The sequence below is a fragment of the Equus przewalskii genome, chromosome 1 (assembly GCF_037783145.1).
Source record: "Equus przewalskii isolate Varuska chromosome 1, EquPr2, whole genome shotgun sequence".
Classification (NCBI taxonomy): domain Eukaryota; kingdom Metazoa; phylum Chordata; class Mammalia; order Perissodactyla; family Equidae; genus Equus; species Equus przewalskii.
The window spans coordinates 61,505,892-61,524,937 of record NC_091831.1 but is presented as its reverse complement, the minus strand read 5'-3'; the positions used below and the strand labels follow the sequence as shown (position 1 = coordinate 61,524,937).

At 43.0% G+C, this 19,046-nt stretch overlaps 2 protein-coding genes across 20 annotated transcripts in view; both read left to right on the top strand.

Annotated features, from left to right (window-relative positions):
- Positions 1–1,604: 1,604 nt before the first annotated feature.
- Positions 1,605–8,184, top strand: MYOZ1 (myozenin 1). Of its 2 annotated transcripts, none has more exons than XM_008517808.2 (6): positions 1,605–2,005; positions 3,196–3,286; positions 4,207–4,385; positions 5,966–6,209; positions 6,581–6,746; positions 7,681–8,184. In XM_008517808.2, the coding sequence occupies exons 2-6, from the start codon at positions 3,214–3,216 to the stop codon at positions 7,910–7,912; spliced, it is 894 nt and encodes a 297-aa protein (XP_008516030.1). In that variant the 5' UTR covers positions 1,605–2,005; positions 3,196–3,213; the 3' UTR covers positions 7,913–8,184. The 2 variants fall into 2 exon arrangements, with proteins under 2 accessions (XP_008516030.1, XP_008516029.1); XM_008517807.2 differs by lacking the exon at positions 1,605–2,005 and adding an exon at positions 2,024–3,032.
- Positions 8,185–11,536: 3,352 nt separating this feature from the next.
- USP54 (ubiquitin specific peptidase 54) overlaps positions 11,537–19,046 on the top strand; it is a 113,402-nt gene continuing 105,892 nt past the window's right edge. For 10 of the 18 annotated variants that reach the window (XR_011524275.1, XR_011524272.1, XR_011524274.1 and 7 more), the window contains exon 1: positions 11,537–11,697. The gene's annotated coding sequence lies outside the window, so the exon portion shown is untranslated. The remainder of the gene's footprint in view (positions 11,698–19,046) is intronic. The other 8 variants (XM_070565894.1, XM_070565829.1, XM_070565856.1 and 5 more) reach the window with 1 other exon arrangement.

The following is a 19,046-nucleotide window of genomic DNA, read 5'->3' as shown; positions in this document are numbered from 1 at the left end:
GGAGGAAGAAAGCAACCATGTTAACTGGTCGCTAGGAATTAAATGAAAGGAAATCAATGGCTGGAGGTGAAGGTGCGATGGGAGAGGGAAGAAGGAAGAAGGAGAGAAAGTGCATCAGGGTGGATTGAGAGAAGAAAAGGCACTGGAAGGCGGGCTAGAATTAGACTTCTGAGAAGGAAAGTTCTGTTGCCCCAATTTTACCAGCAGGGGGCATATTTGTGTCAATAACCAGGCCCGTGACTCATGCTCCTAAGTACACAGTCTCTCAGAATTCCAAAGGAAGGGCTCAGAGAGCATAGGCTAAATATTCTGTGTTCATCCACTTGGTAGTTCTAGGTACTCCATCATAGGAGACCAAAATTTTGTTTTGTCTTTGTTTTTGAGAAGAGGATGGTAGTGATGATGAAATCACCTTTTGTTATTTATGTTTTTTTCTTCTAATTGCTTCTTTGGGTTAGGAGGGAATGGAGAGGGAGGACAAAAGATGAGGGATGTGGAGATTAAACAAGTCTAGGCAGAGGCCAACTAGAGGTGGGTAGGGTGACTTTTCAGCCCCTAGACTGAACCTGAAAAGTTCAAGATGGGAAAAGAGGCAGGGCCAGCCCCGTGACCAACTGGTTAAGTTCGCGCACTCTCCTTCAGTGGCCCAGGGTTTCACCAGTTAGGATCCTGGGTGCAGACATGGCACTGCTCATCAAGCCACGCTGAGGCAGCATCCCACGTAGCACAACCAGAAGGACCTATAGCTAGAATATACAACTATGTACTGAGGAGCTTTGGGGAGGAGAAGGAAAAAGTAAATAAATTTTTTTAAAAAAAGAAGATGGCAACAGATGTTAACTCAGTGCCAATCTTTCAGAAAAAAAAGATGGGAAAAGGGCATGGTCAGAAAGAGTAGAATGCTCACGGAGGGACAGAAGGCTATTCTGGGAGCTACAAAAGCCACTTCCTAAGGCAGCCACAACAGTGTGGTGGTGGCTATAGCAGAGTTGTAGGAGCAACTGGTTAAAGAACCTGAGCAGAAGGTGAAGGAGGATCTAAGATGTTCATGCAGCTACTGAGGAAGGGAGTAGGCAAATGACAGGTTTCCTTCATGGGGGTTCTCAAGCTTGTGCCCCTTCCCAGAGACTCCTCTGAAACAGTGTGAATGGGACAGTCCAGATCCCATGGGGTATATGCTCCCTCTGAAGAAAATCCCAAGTAGAAACCTCAGAGAGTAAGGCCCTGGCATGGCAGAAGCCTACATGTACTTTTCAGGAAGACACTGACATCTATCCAGCAGAGCAGGCTGAACTGAGCACCTCAACAGCAAATGGGGGTGAAGAGGCAAAAATTGGTCAAGTCTTCCCCACATCATCACTGACAGCCTAGGAAGCACTGGATTTGGTTCATTTTGTCCCTTATTCTGCCAGGAACTGATCCTCCCAGAGGAAAAACCAACCCATCCAGGAACTTTCAAAGAGCAGCTCCATTGTGAACAGACTTCCCTTCCCCAAACAGAGAGCCTTAAGTCCTCTCACATCCAAAATGCACCTGCGTGTCCCTCCAGCTCTGGCCAGGATTGGCTCTGAGTGGCTCTCCAGACCTGTTCTCTAGGTTCTCACTCTCCCACTCTGAATTCCTCTCCACTACTTGCTGCCTGCTTCCTCTCTTCTCAGTTTTCAATTTCTCCCTGAATGCTTCTTTGGATCTCAGACTCTAGGAGCCAAGGAAGGGGAGTCCCTGGGCAGACTGATCCCTAGTTCAGACAGCTTAGTGGGAGAATCCCAAAGGCCTTTTCTCCCCTTCCTGCCTCTGGGCAAGGGCAGGATCTTGGTTTCAGGGTCTCAGTACCCCCTGTGCCATTTGAGCTGCTTGCACTCATCATCTCTATTAATAACCACCCTCCCTCCCCCACTGCCAGTGCTTCCCCCACACCTGCCCAGCTCGGGCTCTCCGGTCATAGCAGCTCAGTCCTCCAAAGCTGCTGGACCCCAGGGAGGGCTGACTACCGCCTGAGCAGCCGGTAAGTCTCTAGCTCTTTGGCCAGAGCTGCTGGAGCCCACTCTGCTGACAGCTGTGTCTGTGTCTGCAATAGTGACCCTTGATCCTGGGGGAGTTGCCCCCCCCAATCTATGCTCAGCTCCCAGCTGTCCAGTTTAGGGGAGCCACAGAGAGTTGGAAGGAGAAGGGCTGGGGATGGAGGGGGCAGGGATGGAGATGTTGGGGGAGGCACTGGAGGAATGGAAAGGGGGTCTGAGAGGTTAGATGGAAAAAAGAACCTGGTTGGGGCTGAGAGAGGTCCAGGGAGAGTCTATTTAGCAGTCCCTGGATTCTGGCCTCAGCAGACCCCATTAAGGCAGTAGAATTGCAGATGTGTTGTTGAGATAGGACTCAGCAGAAGACAGCATTTTGCTGAGTACTAGCTTCTGATAAGGAGGAGCTGGAGTTTGTATCTTTTCCCAGCTTGTCCCCCTCCACTGTGAGATTATTATGTTCCTGTCTTCTCTCAATTCCCCACTGCTATGATATTGCTGAATTGACATGCATCAAGGTTCAAATGTCCCCTGACCGCCTCTCCACTCCAGTTCAGGGGTCTGGGGCGGGAGTGACTGAAAGGGAGCGGAAAACACTGCTGTGACCTCCCAGGCTATGTTCCAGCTGGCCCAGTGGAGGAGCAACAACCTCTCCTTCCTATGGGGAATGTTTTTGGCTGCATCTCCTCAACCCTGGCAGAACATTTTTCTTCCCCACCTCCCACCCCACTCTGGGCTTAGGGAAGACTGAGGAGAGACCAGAGCTTGGAATGACAGCCCCAATCTGAGATCCTCATGCAAGTAAAACTTCAAGTCATGCCAAGCCGGTGAAACCTGGGTGCATTGCCCTGCCTGTGTTGTTTGTTTGTTTGATACTCTTCCCCCCAACACACACTGTGTTCCTCATCCCTGTAGCAGCTCTATGTAAAATAGGTGAAAAGAGGCTGGTAGAAGATAGGGGCAGGGGGTGCATCTATGCTTTCTGCCCTGCCTCCCCAGAAGAGAAGTCCTGAAGCAGTAAGTGTTCACCTTTTAGGAGAATATATATTTCTTTGGAAATCTAATGAAATTTTGCTCCCTGAAGCCCTTAACTCCAGGTTAAGAAGTACTGCCTTACTGTAGACACTCAGCTTTCCCAGTCCCTGTCCATCCTCCAACTCCCCCTTCCCACCCTATCCAGGCTGAATCTGCCTCCACAATGCCACTCTCGGGAACCCCGGCCCCCAACAAGAAGAGGAAATCCAGCAAACTGATCATGGAACTCACGGGAGGTATGACATGTTTGCACCTACCTAGTGTGGGACGTATTAAGAGTATCTCTGGCCCAAGAGTCCCAGAAATATCATAAGGTTCTATATGTCTTAGGGTGAAGAGACATAAAGAGACAAGAGGATTTCCGGGGTGGGGAGGAGAGAGACAGAGGGAGAAAGGATTCAACACTGACTACTTACCCTTCTACCCTTTTCACCTTGTAATCTGAGACAATAACACCCATGCCATCTTGCCAGTGCAGGTCCAGGACGAGAGGCCCCACAGGTCAGTGAGGGATGTTTGAGGAAGAAAATCTATATGATAGAGACTGGCACAGAATAAGGTCTCGATAAATGATTAATTTCCTTACTTCTTTCCCCAGAGCTTGGGAGCCTGTGTAAGCACTTAAAATGGAAAACTGCTCAGGCATTTTTCCCGGGCGTGGTAGGAGTACATGCCTGTGAAGAGCTCTCTCAATACCTAGAGGCTGTTCGCAGCCAGAATTCCCTGAGGGGAAGAGAAGGAAAAGAAGTTAAGACAGGAGTCTATATTTAGAGGTGGCCAATTCCACACAGTGTTGGCCTTTGGGCTTTCCCCCACACTACAGTTTCCCCAGTGGTCTCCATCTATGACGTTCCTTTACTCATTTTGCCCTGTGCCCCTTGCCCCTTTTTTACCCCATTCACCATCTCCGCTCTAGTATCCCCAGTATTCCTACTCTGCACCCCAGTTCCCATGCATTCTCTCCAACTCCAAGTGCAGGAAATCAAAATCTCTCACAAACTAGACAGAATTTGATCAGATATCACAGACAGCATCTGCTTCCCTCAGTGATCTCTGCTGAGACACAAACACTTAGTTGTAGATGGTGTCCGCATTCTAAGCCCAAAAACCCTACTTTCCTCTTTCCCTTGTCTTTTCCTCCCTACTTCACAAAAAGGTGGACAGGAGAGCTCAGGCCTGAACCTGGGCAAGAAGATCAGTGTCCCAAGGGATGTGATGTTGGAGGAGCTGTCGCTGCTTACTAACCGGGGCTCCAAGATGTTCAAATTGCGGCAGATGCGAGTGGAGAAATTTATCTATGAAAACCATCCTGATGTCTTCTCTGACAGCTCAATGGTGAGTTCGGAACTTTACTATTCTCAAGACTAGTGCCTTTCCGGACAGCTTCTTGGTAGGCCCTGAATCTCCAAAACATCACCAAGCTCCTCTCCTTGCCAATTTATAAGCTCATTAAACCCCCAGATATATTGAGCCCCAATAGCACAAGGGCAAGTAACAGCTCACCTTTGAAACTAAGTGACTATTTGAGAGCTAGTGAAGGGGGATGGGGAGTACCACAACCTCAGGAGAAAATTCCTTCCCAGTATGGTTGTGTTAAAGATAACGTTGCCAGATAAAACTCAGGAAGCCCAGTCCTGTATTGTAAAGTTGAGATACACATGAATCCTTTTTTAGTAAAGTATGTCCCATGCAATATCCGGGACATAAAAATTAAATTAAATTTGAAAAATACAGGACACCCAGTTAAATTTGAACTTCAGATACATGATGAATACTCTCTTATATATAAATATGTTCCATGCAATGTTGGGGAATATTTATACTAAAGAAGTACTGTTGGTTATCTGGGATGCAAATTGAACTGGTGTCCTGTAATTTTCTTTGCTAAATCTGGCAACTCTAGAAAGAGTTAAGTGAATTTTTATAGCCATCTCCTTCTTGAGCCATTCTTTTATCTAAAGGTTCAGTCTAAGGACCCCAGATATGGGGACTGAAACCATCCTTTAAGATCCTACTTCCCCTAGTCAGGATCCTTCTCCAAAGAGAAGTAGGGATTGGAGAGGGGCCAGGCACAAGATGTTATAGCGGAGTAGGTGAGGATCTTCTCCATTTCCTTTCTTTCCCCTCCACCTTCCCTGGGCAGCCAGGGGAGAGTGGAAATAGATGTCTATATGGGGCCAGGGGCAGGAGTTTCTGTCATTGGCCTGTATGTAGGAGCACAGTAAAAATGCTGAGCCAGTCATCTCTAACTTTAGGAGGCCAAAAGTCCTCCTCCCTGCCTGGGTCTGGTTACACTGGGTGGAGCATGGGGGTGTGCATGGTGGGGTGGCCAGGAGAGCCTCCTGAAGGAGTTGGCGATGTTATTTTTAGGCTTTGGGGATGAATCCAGTGTTACCCTTTTGGCCACCCTTCCCCCATCCACTGCAGTTTCACTGTCGGGAAGTCCTGGTCCAACAGGCACCAAGAGGAGAGAGGGAGAGGAAGAGAAAGAGAAAAGAGACTTCTGTCTATTACACAAGATGAGGAGGGGGAGGGGCGGAGATCTCTCTAGTTCTTCAAATCAAGTCTGGGTTCTCTAAGCCAACTCCACCCTCTGAAATTTTAGTTGAGCAGAAGTCTTGGTCCCCTTTGCCCTGGTAAGGATGGGAAAGGGGAGTATGGAGAATGGGTTGCCTCTCTCCTAAGGTGTCATTGGAGGAACTGAGCCAACGGGGTCCTACCCCTTAAGGAGAGTTTAATTCCTCTCATTCAGGGTATGTACTATCCACCTACTGGAGGGAGGAATCTCAGAGGATTCAGTGTGTTCGGGTTGTCCACTGTCTTTGATCACCTCCTCCTTTCAATGCTCACCTGTGTCTTTGTATATTCCCCATACCCTTTACTAATCTTCCCCTCACTTTGTCCTTTCTTTTCAGGATCACTTCCAGAAGTTCCTTCCCACAGTGGGGGGACAGCTGGGCACAGCTGGTCAGGGATTCTCCTACAGCAAGGGCAGTGGCAGAGGCCAGGCAGGAGGAAGTGGCTCTGCTGGACAGTATGGCTCTGACCAGCAGCACCATCAGGGCCCTGAGTCTCAATCTGGAGGTACAGGAGGTCCTGGGGGCCAGACTGGCAGAGGAGGAGTTGCTGGCACAGCAGGGGTTGGCGAGACAGGAACAGGCAAGTATCCTCACCCAAGAGTAATGTGTCTGGTCCCTAAGAAGAAATATCTCCAGAAGTGAGGCCTAGACTAGGTGTAGGGCACAGAGGAGGCTTCTGAGATGTCTCGATGTACTCTCTGGGTCCAGGGGGATACAGATGTGTCTGTTCCATCCAGAAGCCTTGTCTCTCAGTCACCTTTCTGGCTTTTCAGTGTTAGTTACAGATCTGACCCCAGCCTGTTATTATTCTACAAACCTTATACAATTACCAGGATGTTATACCTTTGCTCCCTGGCCCCAGCAACTTCCCTACAGCAGATGTGTGAAACTAATTTCCACTGGCTACTAACTGCTATTATTTGTGTTACTTTTCCCTCCCATGGCTGCCAGGAGACCAGGCAGGTGGAGAAGGAAAACATATCACTGTGTTCAAGACCTATATTTCCCCATGGGAGAGAGCCATGGGGGTTGATCCCCAGCAAAAAGTGGAACTGGGCATTGACCTGCTGGCCTACGGGGCCAAAGCTGAACTCCCCCAATATAAGTCCTTCAACAGGTAGGCTTGGTGGGGAAGGAACCAGATGCATTCTACTGTGTGGCAACATGTCCTTAGTTGGGATGGAGACTTTGGTTCAAATGTTTCAGAAGGAGGCTGAGGAGGCATGGGAGGAATATGGGGGCCCTAACTGAAGGCCTTTTCTCTTTTCATTGTAGTTCAGAGAAACAGTATGGTAAGATGAAGAAAAAATTTGCTGGGAGGCAGGATTTGAATTTTAGTTCATAGGCCATTTATTAGCTGTGTGGGCATAGGAAAGTCACACTACTTCTAAGCCTTGGTTGCCTTGACTGTAAAATGAGAATAATATTACACATTTGAAGCCTCTTGAGACTCTCTTCATTCAAGTTTAGGATTCCATTAGTATGATTCTATTTCTTAATACCCTACTTTAGTAAGGCTTAAATATCTATTCTTTTGGAATTGGGCTTCTCTAGACTGTGGATAGGAGATCTGTGTGAAAGCAGGATAGGGAAGTGCTGGAGAAGTGCTTTTGCATTTGGTCCTAAAGAGCCTGGATTTTCCAGGAAATATTAATTCTTCTCATCCAGGCCATGCACTATCCACTGGAGGTGGGGTAAGGGTTTTGAGGGGAGTCTCTACATTGTAATTTAAGGTGGCCTCAGACCTTTGGGTCTATAGTGTTTGGAGTCACTTTCTCTGAAACGCTGGTCTGGGTCACAACTATCCATGAGACTCTCTATCTAATACCACTGGACTCCTTTTTCATTGTTAGCTTTGGGGAAATAAGCAAACCTTGGAGTGCTAAGTGAGAAGAAGAATAAGGAGTGCAGAAGTTCTCTAGTTGTATCTGGAACTAGAATTCACAGACTTCCCCATCCTCAAATCAGGGTGACATCTCACTGATAAAACTCTGTTCCTTTTTTTCTAGTTATTAATTTAAAAATGTTTTTAAAATGTGTCCCCTTTTCAGGACAGCAATGCCTTATGGTGGATATGAGAAGGCCTCCAAACGCATGACTTTCCAGATGCCCAAGTTTGACCTGGGGCCCCTGCTGAGTGAACCCCTGGTCCTCTATAACCAGAACCTCTCCAACAGGCCTTCTTTCAATCGAACCCCTATCCCCTGGCTGAGCTCCGGGGAGCCTGTAGACTACAACGTGGATATTGGCATCCCCTTGGATGGAGAAACAGAGGAGCTGTGAGGTGTTTCCTCCTCTACTTTGCATGAAGTTTCCCCTCTCTGGTTCCAATTTGGAGAGGGAATGCCGATCAGGATACCCTCACTGTAAATCCAGTATCCTGTGGGAATGGAGGGAAAAAGGAGGGAGAGATTTGTCTTTCCATCCTTCACTCCAAGTCCCCACTCCAAGCGTCCTTCCTCAGAGCTCCCCTTTCACTTGCTCTGTATAGAACGTGCTCTTTTATGGAATTTGCTTTGCCACTGGTAACAGTCAATAAACTTCAAGGAAATGAACTCATTCTTCCTCTGATATTTGAGGGCAGACAAAAACTGAGGCTAACAATGCACAGAGACTAATTAAAGTAAAATACTTAACATTCATTATTCAGACTTCAAGACCAGACCCGAGCTCTGGTTGCTTACACACCCACACCCACACCCATGAAACCACATTCATAGGTGTATACAAAGACATATTTATTCAGTAGTACATAAGACAGATAATCACGTACAAATACATGTGCTGGCCCACATGTGGGCAAAGCTAAGAAGCTATTGTGTGCTTTGATTAGGAAATGGGTGTTGGTGATCCTGGTATTAGGTCTGTTTATGTAACTGATTAGAAATTGGGATAATCAGGATTACCCAATTATCACAGAACTAGAGCATGCCATAAAGTTTCCAGATGACACCAGACTGGGCTTGGGAATGTATGTGTCAAAGGTTACAGATTCCCAAAAGGATGAAAGAGAATTAGGGAGCTATGTTGGAATCCGGAAGGAAGTGGGAGAAACTGGCTGCAGTTATAGTATGCCTGGCTATGTGTGAACACAGCAAGAAAGATCTAAGAGTCACAGGGGCACTGCAGTTGCGTCCAGAAAGCACTGTGATTGGAAAGAAACCATGGGAGTCCAATAGGAATGAGTAGCAATATTCTTTTTATTGATTTCAAGCATGGGTTTCTTTAAAGTCCCAGACTTACTACTATGTTCCACAAAGTAAGAGTGATGCAGACCAGGAAGAATAAAGAGATAATGTAATAGGATGTAGGAAAATAATTTCTGAGGAGAGCTGGCTAAATTTAGTCAACTCCATGACCCGTTAATGATTATATTAAGTGCTAGACTCTGCATAGACTGAATCAATTTTCACAGACCTTGAGTCACATGACATTTCCCCTGGTCACTTTCTGTTAACAACCTAAATAAATTTCAGGAGATTCATACTTCCTCTAAACTTGTACGCAAAACTCTATTTCTCTGTGCATTTTTCTAAGAAGAGTCTTGTCATAGTTTGGATTTCCCCCCAAACAGACCTTGAAACAAAGATATGGATGCAAGTAGTTAATTTGGGAAGTGATCCCAGAATCCAAGCAGTGAGTGAGAAAAAGCCAGTAAAGGCGCTTTGGGCAAGTGGGGCTGAATATCATTGGGGATTCTGAGAAAAATGCTATTCAATGAGTGGTCCATGGACTGGCAGCATCATTATCTCCTGGGAGCTTGGTTAAAAGTGCAAACTCAATAATGTGCTTTATTAATCTCTCCAGGTGATTCTTATGTGTTAGTAAATTTTGCGAAACACTAAAGTAGAACATACCTCAGAATTGCCCCACTGAGGGAGTGAGGAACTGGAGTACTTAGCCACCAAATGCCATCTCTCATTGGTTGCAGATTGCTGCTGGAAATGTTAACTCTGCTGGCACTTGTAGGAAAAGAGATACTCAGATGTTTGAAGTAGGAGGCTATGGGCTTGTACAGGATCTGTCTACCAAAGCTGTAGTGAACTTTGGGTTAGGCTGAGGGAATACAGGTAGAACACAGACAGGATCTGGATAAGGGTTCATAACTTTCATCAGATTCTCCTGTTTAAAAGTCCATGAGCCTTCCCAACTAAAAACCTACCCTTAAAGTTGGGGTAAAAAAAAGTCCAGGGTCTGCTAGTCAATAGCTCTGAAAACCTAGAAACTTAATTTTTCCAAGCTCAAACTGTCTGACATCTTAAATACAACAAAAAATCATGATAGAAGCTTATTAATTTACAAGGAGCCCAGGTTGGTTTGAAATCATCCTACTAGAAAAGTCTACTTGAAAGTCAATTATCAGAAGTTGCAATGGTGCACACTTGTACAGGACCCAGCCAGAAATCCAGTCAAATCCTCAAGCTTTGCTGTCCCTTTGTCTGAACACTATTCTTCTGTTAAAACATCCTTCCTTCAAAAATGTTTCATATATTTGAATACCGTGGTTCACAGAGGCCACATATTGGCAGCAGAGCTAGTTGTCTATACTGCTCATAGACATCTTCTGTTTGCCATCGCTGTGTTTTAAAACTTCGGAGCTCAGGAGAGCTCCCTTGTAGATGGGAGCTTGTACTCCACCCATGCGTCCTAGTTCCCACTACTACTTATTGTTTTACACCAGGTCACCTTTTATTGTTACATGCCTAAGCTCTGCAGCCATTTGAGTTAGCAACTTCAAGGGTTTCTTTTACATAAACCACATGCCCATAATACTATGCCCCTAAAGTCACCCAGATAGTGTATTCCCTAGTCTAGGGTCTAGAACTTCACTGTCCAACTGTAGCCACTAGCCACATGTGGCTATTGAGCTCGTGAAATGTGCCTAGTCTGAACTGAGATGCTCTGTAAATATAAACACTGGATTTTGAAGACTTAGTATGAAAAAAAGAACGTAAAATATCTCATTAATAATTTTAAAATATTGATTACATGTTGAAATGATATTTTGAATACTTAGGGTTAAACAAATTACCAAAATTAATTTCATATTTTTTACTTTTTAAGAATGTGGCTACTGGAAATTTTAAATTGCATAATGTGGCTCGACATGCATTTTTACTGGACAGCACTGGGATAGATTATGAGAACTATTTAGAGGCTTCGGAGAAAAGAAAATGGATTCTCCATTTATTATTTCTATTCCCTTATTTGTTCCCCTATGTTCTTTAAATTCCCCTTCTATCCCACATGCTACTCAATCAGTCTGCATTTACAGTTGTCTGAGAGCAGCGAGAGAAAGCCATACAACTAAGTGTGGAGAAAGTCACTAAAGATGTGTCCATAGGGCGGCAAGCAACAAGTACAAAGTTCAAATCACACACCAATGCCGTCCTCTTCCGCATTCAAGGCCAAACACCAGTGCTTAAATATAATTTTTCTTTTTACTTTTTTCCCCTATTTTGGTCCGGCGAACTGATGGGGGTGGGGCACCTGTGGGTAAACGTAAACATTTCTGTGAAGCCAAATACCATTTGCAAACCAGGGTAGGGGAAGGACGGATGAAAACTTTCTGAAGGAAGGTAATGATATGGGAAAATCAGTTTCTGGCTTGCTCGCTCTATCTCTAACTACTCTGCATCCAGAAGGAAAACGCCGAGAAAACGGAACTTCAGTTAAAGGCGACACTGCCTTTGAAGCACTTGGGAAAAGAAGACCACATCCGTAATATTAATTCCAGTGTAGGCTTCGCCATACTAACTTCCTCTATCCCAGATTGTCCTGCCTACGATAGTTTTCCGGCTTTCCGGGCAGCTCAAGATTCTTCCCCGCCCTCGTCCACTTCCAAACCTCTCCAAGCCACCCCTAAAAAGCTGTGCAGTCGCCATCTTACACAGTATGTACTATCGCGAGACATACTTAGCAGTCTCAAGCCTGACTCATTTACTTTCTTGCGAGAGGCTTTTCTTGCCTGTTCTCGCCGTAGCTGAGGAAAGTGTCGCGAGAGCTGGTTGCCTTGGCTCCCTGTAGCTATAGCAGCCGCGGCGGTTAAGGATGCGGCAGCAGGAGCTGTGAGTGCGACACCCTCAAGGGGGCGGGGCCGGAGGTATCAGGGTACAGGGGGTAGTGCCTAGGGAGGGGGTGGGGAAGGTCGGGTCGCGGGAGGAAGGGGTCCAAGTGTGACGTGTGGGGAAGGACCTGGGTCCTGTGGGTATAGGGACAGGGCGCCAGTTTGCACTAGGGCACGCGGGGAGACTGGAGCTGCTGGGAGGTCCAGGGGGAGGGACTGGGGTGTAGTAGGGTTCAAGGGGTAGGGGCTGGAGCGTAGAAGGGTGTGTGTGTTGGGAGCAAGAGGATTACAGGGGACTCAGAGTTGGATAAAGGGACCGGGCTACATCGAGGAATACGTGGGAAGAAATGGGGTACAGCGAGGAGGAGGGTATGTTGAATGGGAACACAGAGGTTGGGCCCAGTTTGCTTTGCACTGGTCGGGATGGCAGGGGCGGGAGGGTGGGGGGAACGGGGTGCAGTGTCAGATCTTCACAGCTCCCCGGGATGCGCCTGAGGCTGGTCGGAGATTGCGCGCCAGGACCCGAGTCCTAAATGGCGTGGGGGAATGGTGGCGTCCCAGACCTTCACCGCCCCGCGTCCCTACCAAAGAAATCCCATATGAAATCTGAGTTGTGAAAGGAGGGTCCTGGTGGTCTGGTATTAGTTGGGAAGGTTCTTTCAATGGAGAGACTGTGAGTGGGATAATGAATGATTGCTGCTCTAGAAGTGTGGGGTGGGGGCGGGAGAGAGAAATTCTTGAGAAAAAAGCCTAGGAGGTGCTTCCTCTGGAGCATATTGAGTTGGAAGAAGGGGGTGTGTGCTAAGATCATATTTCTTCCCAGATTCATTCAAGTGTAGAATTCCTTTACGATGTACTTATGAAATTATATGTGCAGTGTAAAAATCAGTTTAGATGATACAGTGAAAGGATGTGCAGTACAACACTTAAACCTTCCACGATGTAACTTAAACACTAAGAAAAGTGTATCTTTGCAGCAGCAGCAGGCTGAACACTAGGGATAGTTTTAGTTAGTTGAATATAAAACCTAGTGTTCCCAAAGTGTGCCTGTTTAGTTATTTGCTTTTTAAGAAGTGGATGACCTTTTATTTTAGGAGACAGAACAGATTTTGAATGTCTGTCAATCTGGAAATAGAAGGAGTCTCCCGGGAGTTAAAATTGCGGAGAGGGCAAAACATTTAGTCTCGGAATCTCAAGGATTGTTTTCTAGAGACAGATTTGGACCACTTTGCTGGTTAACTCTTTATCTAGTGAAAACAGTGGCTTCAATTCAGTCGTAAAAAATAATTTATCCGTTTCAATCTATAGATACAAGCTTTCTGATAATTTTTCTCACTATCTTTTGTAGCTATAAATTTGCAAGGGATAACCTCTCTTTTGATTATGTAACTGGATTTTTCCATGTTAAGCGTCACAAATTCCTTAATTAGAATAATGGATTTTAAATCCTTCTAGAGCCAGCCTTGATGTAGTTAGTCATTGAGCCTCTTTATTTGATATGTGTTAGACTAAAACTGTTAATTCGTAATGTCAGTAGCTAAACTTTAAAGTATAAGTGCTTTTCTGAGGCAAGATAAAGCTTTATGTGGTTGGGTCCAAAAGATTTCTGCATGAATTTATTAATGAGCTTTACTGAGTTCTTATTATGTGTAGAGTACTGTGTAAGGCGTTGCAGCGGGGAAAAAAGATTAATTTATTTATCCATTCAACAAACATTTATTGAGACCTACTTTGTGTCTGATTGCTAAGCCTTCAGGATACAAATACAAGTAAGTCTTGCTCTCTACTTTGGAATTGCTCAGAGCCTAGGAAGGAAGAGTGATAGAGAAACAAATAATTACAATATAATAAGCACAATATATAAACATAGGCTTATGAAACAAGGTTCTGGCCCTGAGGAGTTTACATAGTAGTTGACAAGACTAAAAAGGAAATAAATTTTTTTCTCCCAAAGGAAGTAATTTAAAAAATTACAAAATATTTAGCAAGTTCTAAACTGTATGCTGGATCAATAAAACATGTATTAAATTTCTCAGAAGATATAAAAGTTAGAATGGAAGCCTGAGGAGAAAATTCACGGGTCAGTTCATAATTTAATAGTCTTTTTTTTGTACTTTTTTTTTATGAGGAAGATTCACTCCGAGCTCACATCCATTGCCAATCCTCCTCTTTTTTTGCTTGAGGAAGATTAGCCCTGAGCTACCATGTGTACCAGTCTTCCTCTATTTTGTATATGGGATGCCTCATCAGCATGGCTGATGAGTGGAGTAAGTCCATGCCTGGGATCAGAACCCACAAACCTGGCCGCCAAAGCGGAGCACGTGGAACTTTAATCACTTGGCCACTGGGCCGGCCTCCTTTAGTACTCTTTTAAAATGAATATCACTGGACATTCTTAGTTCAATATTAGTAATAAGCATAATAGCTAACATTCATTGGGTGATTATTAATGTGACAGGCACATATTATCTCACTTTATCTTCCCAACATTCTGCTCTTCAGCTGGTACTAGTACTTCAAATTTAAAGATAAGAAATGGATGACTGAAGCTTAAAAACTGAAGGAAGTTGCCAAAGATCCCAGAGCTAGTAAATGGTAGATTAGGGATTGTAGTTGGAAATACATGTGATTGGAAAAACCTAAGCAGGTTTCCTTTCTTTCGCAGGGGTGGAGTCCTGGGATGGGGGTAAGGGGATCAGAGATTAAAGGTGCAATTGGCCAGAAGACCAGAATTCAAACTGTATTTTTATTTGTAGATTTTTTCCCCCTCAAATATTTACACTATGTATAGGGAACTAATTTGAATATTAGCATGATGGTAAGTGTGTGGTTTGTACTGTTATATAGAGAACCGAGTAAATTACCATATTCATGTATATAATTGTATAGGGAGCTATGCTTGGGAAAATAATTGTAACAAGCAATTGTTAACATCTGTAAGCTTCCAGAAAGTGATCATTTTAATAGTAGAAATAGTTATCTATATTCGTATATAGGGCAAATGTTATTACAATGGCCTTTAAGGGATTGAGTCAGGCTTTTGTACTGTAGTTTTTGTATTGAGAAAAAAATATATACGTGTCCCATGTATTTACATGTTTGCTTTTGGATTTTTTAAATTCTATATTCCAAAATCCAAAATCTGATTTTCTGGTTGAAATTCAAATTTTATCTTAGTTCATGATTTCTTTAAAAATCTAAGTGAGGGGCCTGCCCCATGCCTGAGTGGTTAACTTTGCATGCTCCCCTTCGGCGGCCCAGGGTTTCGCCGTTTCGGATCCTGGGCACGGACATGGCACCGCTCATCAAGCCATTCTGAGGAGGCATCCCACATGCCACAACTAGAAGGACCCACAACTAAAAATACACAACTATGTACCAGGGGGCTTTGGGGAGACAAAGGAAAATTAAAATCTTCAAAAAAAAAATCTAAGTGAGAATTGTAAATACCCTCGGTGAAGTGTTGATGCTTAGTTGAATGCTTAGAGGTCAACTAGTTTAATACATTCCTTTTATACTGAGGAAACTAGAGCCTAGAGAACTTTTAAATGACTTGCCCAAAGTCACACAGATGCAATATACCAGGTGTCCTGATTTCCAATTAAGTGTTCCTTCCACTGTACCACATTGCCAAATTATGTTTAATAATTGCTATATGTAGAGTTATAGATGCTCTCAGCTAACTTTAGGAAACCAGTGTTAGGAGACTACTGATAGAAGACAGAACAAACTGATTACTTGTTTCCCTTCCTTCTTATACTTCCTACTTAGGATAAGTACATTTGGATAATTTATTCAAAATCGTCCTATATTCGGTTTATTATATTACTGTTTCATTTTTCTGTGTCCGGCTGCATTGCTGGCCCATTTTAATAAATGTTTTTGTGTCTTAAAAAAAGTGGATGGCTACGACTCTGTTGTAATACATAACATTCTTAAGAAATACATGCAGATTTGAAGGTAAGTCAATGATGTAGTTTTTTTCATTGAGTTGACTTTCTGCAGCAGTCCCTCATCTGTATAGATTTTAGCAGGAATAGCACATGGTTGTGAATGAGATTCTTGTATTTTCTAACACCTTTTAACTAAGTGGGTTGGGTGCCCGTGTTTTTTGTGTGCATTATTTTTGAGGCATTGAGATGTTTTTCCAGGAAGGGTCTAGAGCAAGAGAATGAGAGGAGAGGAAGAACCTTGAGAGCAGAGAATGAAACTTCTCCACCAAAAGGGTTGAAAACTGAAAAAGTAGTTGAGGATGTGTAAAGAAGATAAGGGCCTAAAAGTATTCCTTAACTCTCACCCTCCACGGGAGAGCCTGAAGAACTTTTCTTTGATACAGATACCCTCTGGAAAGGTTCTATCCATTTACACTACTCCAGGGATGAGTGGGAGAAAGTATTAGTTTCCCAGCGCTTACAGTAGCAATAGTAAACAGACATTGAACAAACCAAAAACAATTTATTCTACATGATAGGTGAAAAGTTAGATCTCATTTTAAATTTCCATTTCTTTGATTTCCTGTGAAGTTGAATATTTTCCCATATTTAGTATTTTTCTTTCTTTTTTTTTATTTAAAGATTTTATTTTTTTCCTTTTTCTCCCCAAAGCCCCCCAGTACATAGTTGTGTATTCTTCGTTGTGGGTCCTTCTAGTTGTGGCATGTGGGACGCTGCCTCAGCGTGGCCTGACGAGCAGTGCCACGTCTGCGCCCAGGACTCAAACCAACGAAACACTGGGCTGTCTACAGGGGAGCGCGCGAACTTAACCACTGGGCCACGGGGCCAGCCCCAGTATTTTTCTTTCTTGACTTCCCTGGTTGTCTTTTTTTAAAACACTTAAAAATTTTATAAATATTTAAATTGTATGCTTAATTTAAAGAAAGAGAAAAAAACAGTCTTTTAAAAAAATAATACTGTATTTAGAGGCTAAGAAGCAAAGATTCCCTTCTGTTTTGTTTTTTTTTCCCTTTTTCTCCCAAAGCCCCCTGGTAAGTAGTTGTATATTTTTAGTTGTGGGTCCTTCTAGTTGTGCTATATGGGACGCTGCCTCAGCATGGCTTAATGAGCGGTGCCATGTCCGCGCCCAGGATCCGAACTGGCGAAACCCTGGGCCGCTGAAGCAGAGCGAGTGAACTTAACCACTCTGCCACAGGGCTGGCCCCTCCCCTGTTTGATGGGTTTTCTTCTAGTCTTTTTTCTATGCAATATATGCAGTTTCTATTTATAATCTATATATCTATGTGTAACGTTTTAAAATCAGTGGAATGATAATATATTTTTTCTCTACCTCTTTTTTTAAAACTTAGCAATGTGCCTTTGAGATCTCATCCTGTCAGTACATACTTTTTAACAGCTGATTGTATTTCAGTTTGAATTACTGTAATTTATTTAACAGTTCCTTTATTGATTAACATCTAAGTTGTCTCAGTTTTTGCAAATTACTAACAACACTCAAATGAACATCAGTTATTCTTGTCTCTTGTGCAAATATTCTAGAATACCGCTAGAATAGGTGCCTAGAATTATTGCTTAAAGGGTATGCATATTTTCAGCTTTGAAAGATACTGCCAATCTGCCCTTCAGATCGTCTGTGTATCATTCTGCATTGCACCAGCACTTATGAAAGTGCCTATATCCTTACATACTTGCCAACACTTGATATTATCAATCTTGTACATTTTTACTAATATAATGGGCAAAAAATTTTGTTTTAATTTGCAGTTGCCAGATTACTTGTGAGTTTGAACATCTTTTATTTCTTTATTGGCTGTTTATATTTCTGGGAAATTGCTTATTCTGTTCTTTGCCTATTTTTTAACTGGGTTGTTTTATTTTTTAAAGATTTTTTTTTAAAGATTTTATTTTTCCTTTTTCTCCCCAAAGCCCCCCGGTACATAGTTGTATAGTTTTAGTTGTGGGTCCTTCTAGTTGTGTCATGTGGGACGCCGCCTCAGTATGGCTTGATGAGCGGTGCCATGTCTGCACCCAGGATCCGAACTGAGGAAACCCTGGGACACCGAGCGGAGCGCATGAACTTAACCACTCGGCCACGGGGCCCGCCCTAAAGATTTTATTATTATTATTTGTCTCTCCCCAAAGCCCTCAGGTACATAGTTGTATATTCTTAGTTGTGTGTCCTTCTACTTGTGGCATGTGGGATGCTGCCTCAGCATGGCCTGATGAGCGGTGCCATGTCCATGCCCGGGGTCTGAACCAGTGAAACCCTGGGCTGCCAAAGCAGAGCGTGTGAACTTAACCGCTCAGCCATGGGGCCGGCCCCTGGGTTGTTTTCTTTCACCTGTTGATTAACAAGAACTCTTTATATGTATGTAGATACACTACAACTCTGTGTTTTTAAAATATATTGCACATATTTTCTTCAGTCTGTTGCATTATCTATACTGTCTGTTGGTGTACTAAAATTTTTATATTTCATCTAGTCATATCTATCTTTTTCTTCATGGCTTCTGGACTTTGAGACTTGCTTAAGAAGTCTCTCCCCGTCCCAAAATTATAAAAATATTTTACTATAACACTTTACTAGCTAAAAAATATTTAGCTCTTTAACCAATCTGGAATTTATTTTTGTAAGTTTTATGAGGTAATTTTTCCTCCAAAAATATATAATTGATTCAACCCTTTTTATTGAATATCCTATTTTTTCTTCACTAATGTGAAATCTTATCTTTATCATGCTCTAAATTGCGATATATACATATGAATGTGTGTTTGTTCCTGACTCTGTTCTTTTCAGTTGATCTGTCTGTTTATTTCTGGGCCAATACCACTCAGTTTTGATTATTGCTAATTTATGGTATGTTTAAAGGTCAGGTCCCCTCTCAGTCTTAGAATATGTATAAGAACGGATTTTTTTTTCTTTTGGGTTTTATTACAAACAAAAATTATTTTAGAATTGTAATTGGGATCGATTGCAACAAATAGAAAGATTACTTTGTGAGAGAATTTATATCTTTATATTATTGAGTGAGATTTCTCATTTAGAAATAGGATAGTTTCTTTATTCAGGTTTGAAAAAATCTTTTAGAAACGTTTATAGTTCTCTTCATATTGGTCTTGTGTATGTCTAATTTCTAGGTATTTTATAGTTATTTAAAGTTGCTATGGTAATTGGGATCTTTTACTTCATGACATTTAAAAAACTGGTTATTGCTGACATGTAGGAAAGCTATTGATTCTTCTATGTTGATCTTGAATTGGATTATCTTACTAAATACTTTTATTAAATATTATTTTTCATTTGATTCTTTTGGATTTTCTAGATAGTCATGTTTTCTGGCTGTTCATATTTTTGCCAATTTTCATTTTGGCATATACAATTTTTTCTTATTTGACA

Excerpts from the sequence above, each read along its gene's own strand:
- MYOZ1 (XM_008517807.2), top strand. The coding sequence starts at position 2,991 with ATGCTTTCTGCCCTGCCTCCCCAGAAGAGAAGTCCTGAAGCA. Across the intron at positions 4,386-5,965 it reads TCTTCTCTGACAGCTCAATG|GATCACTTCCAGAAGTTCCT; the intron begins GTGAGTTCGGAA and ends CTTTCTTTTCAG. Across the intron at positions 6,747-7,680 it reads CAATATAAGTCCTTCAACAG|GACAGCAATGCCTTATGGTG; the intron begins GTAGGCTTGGTG and ends TCCCCTTTTCAG.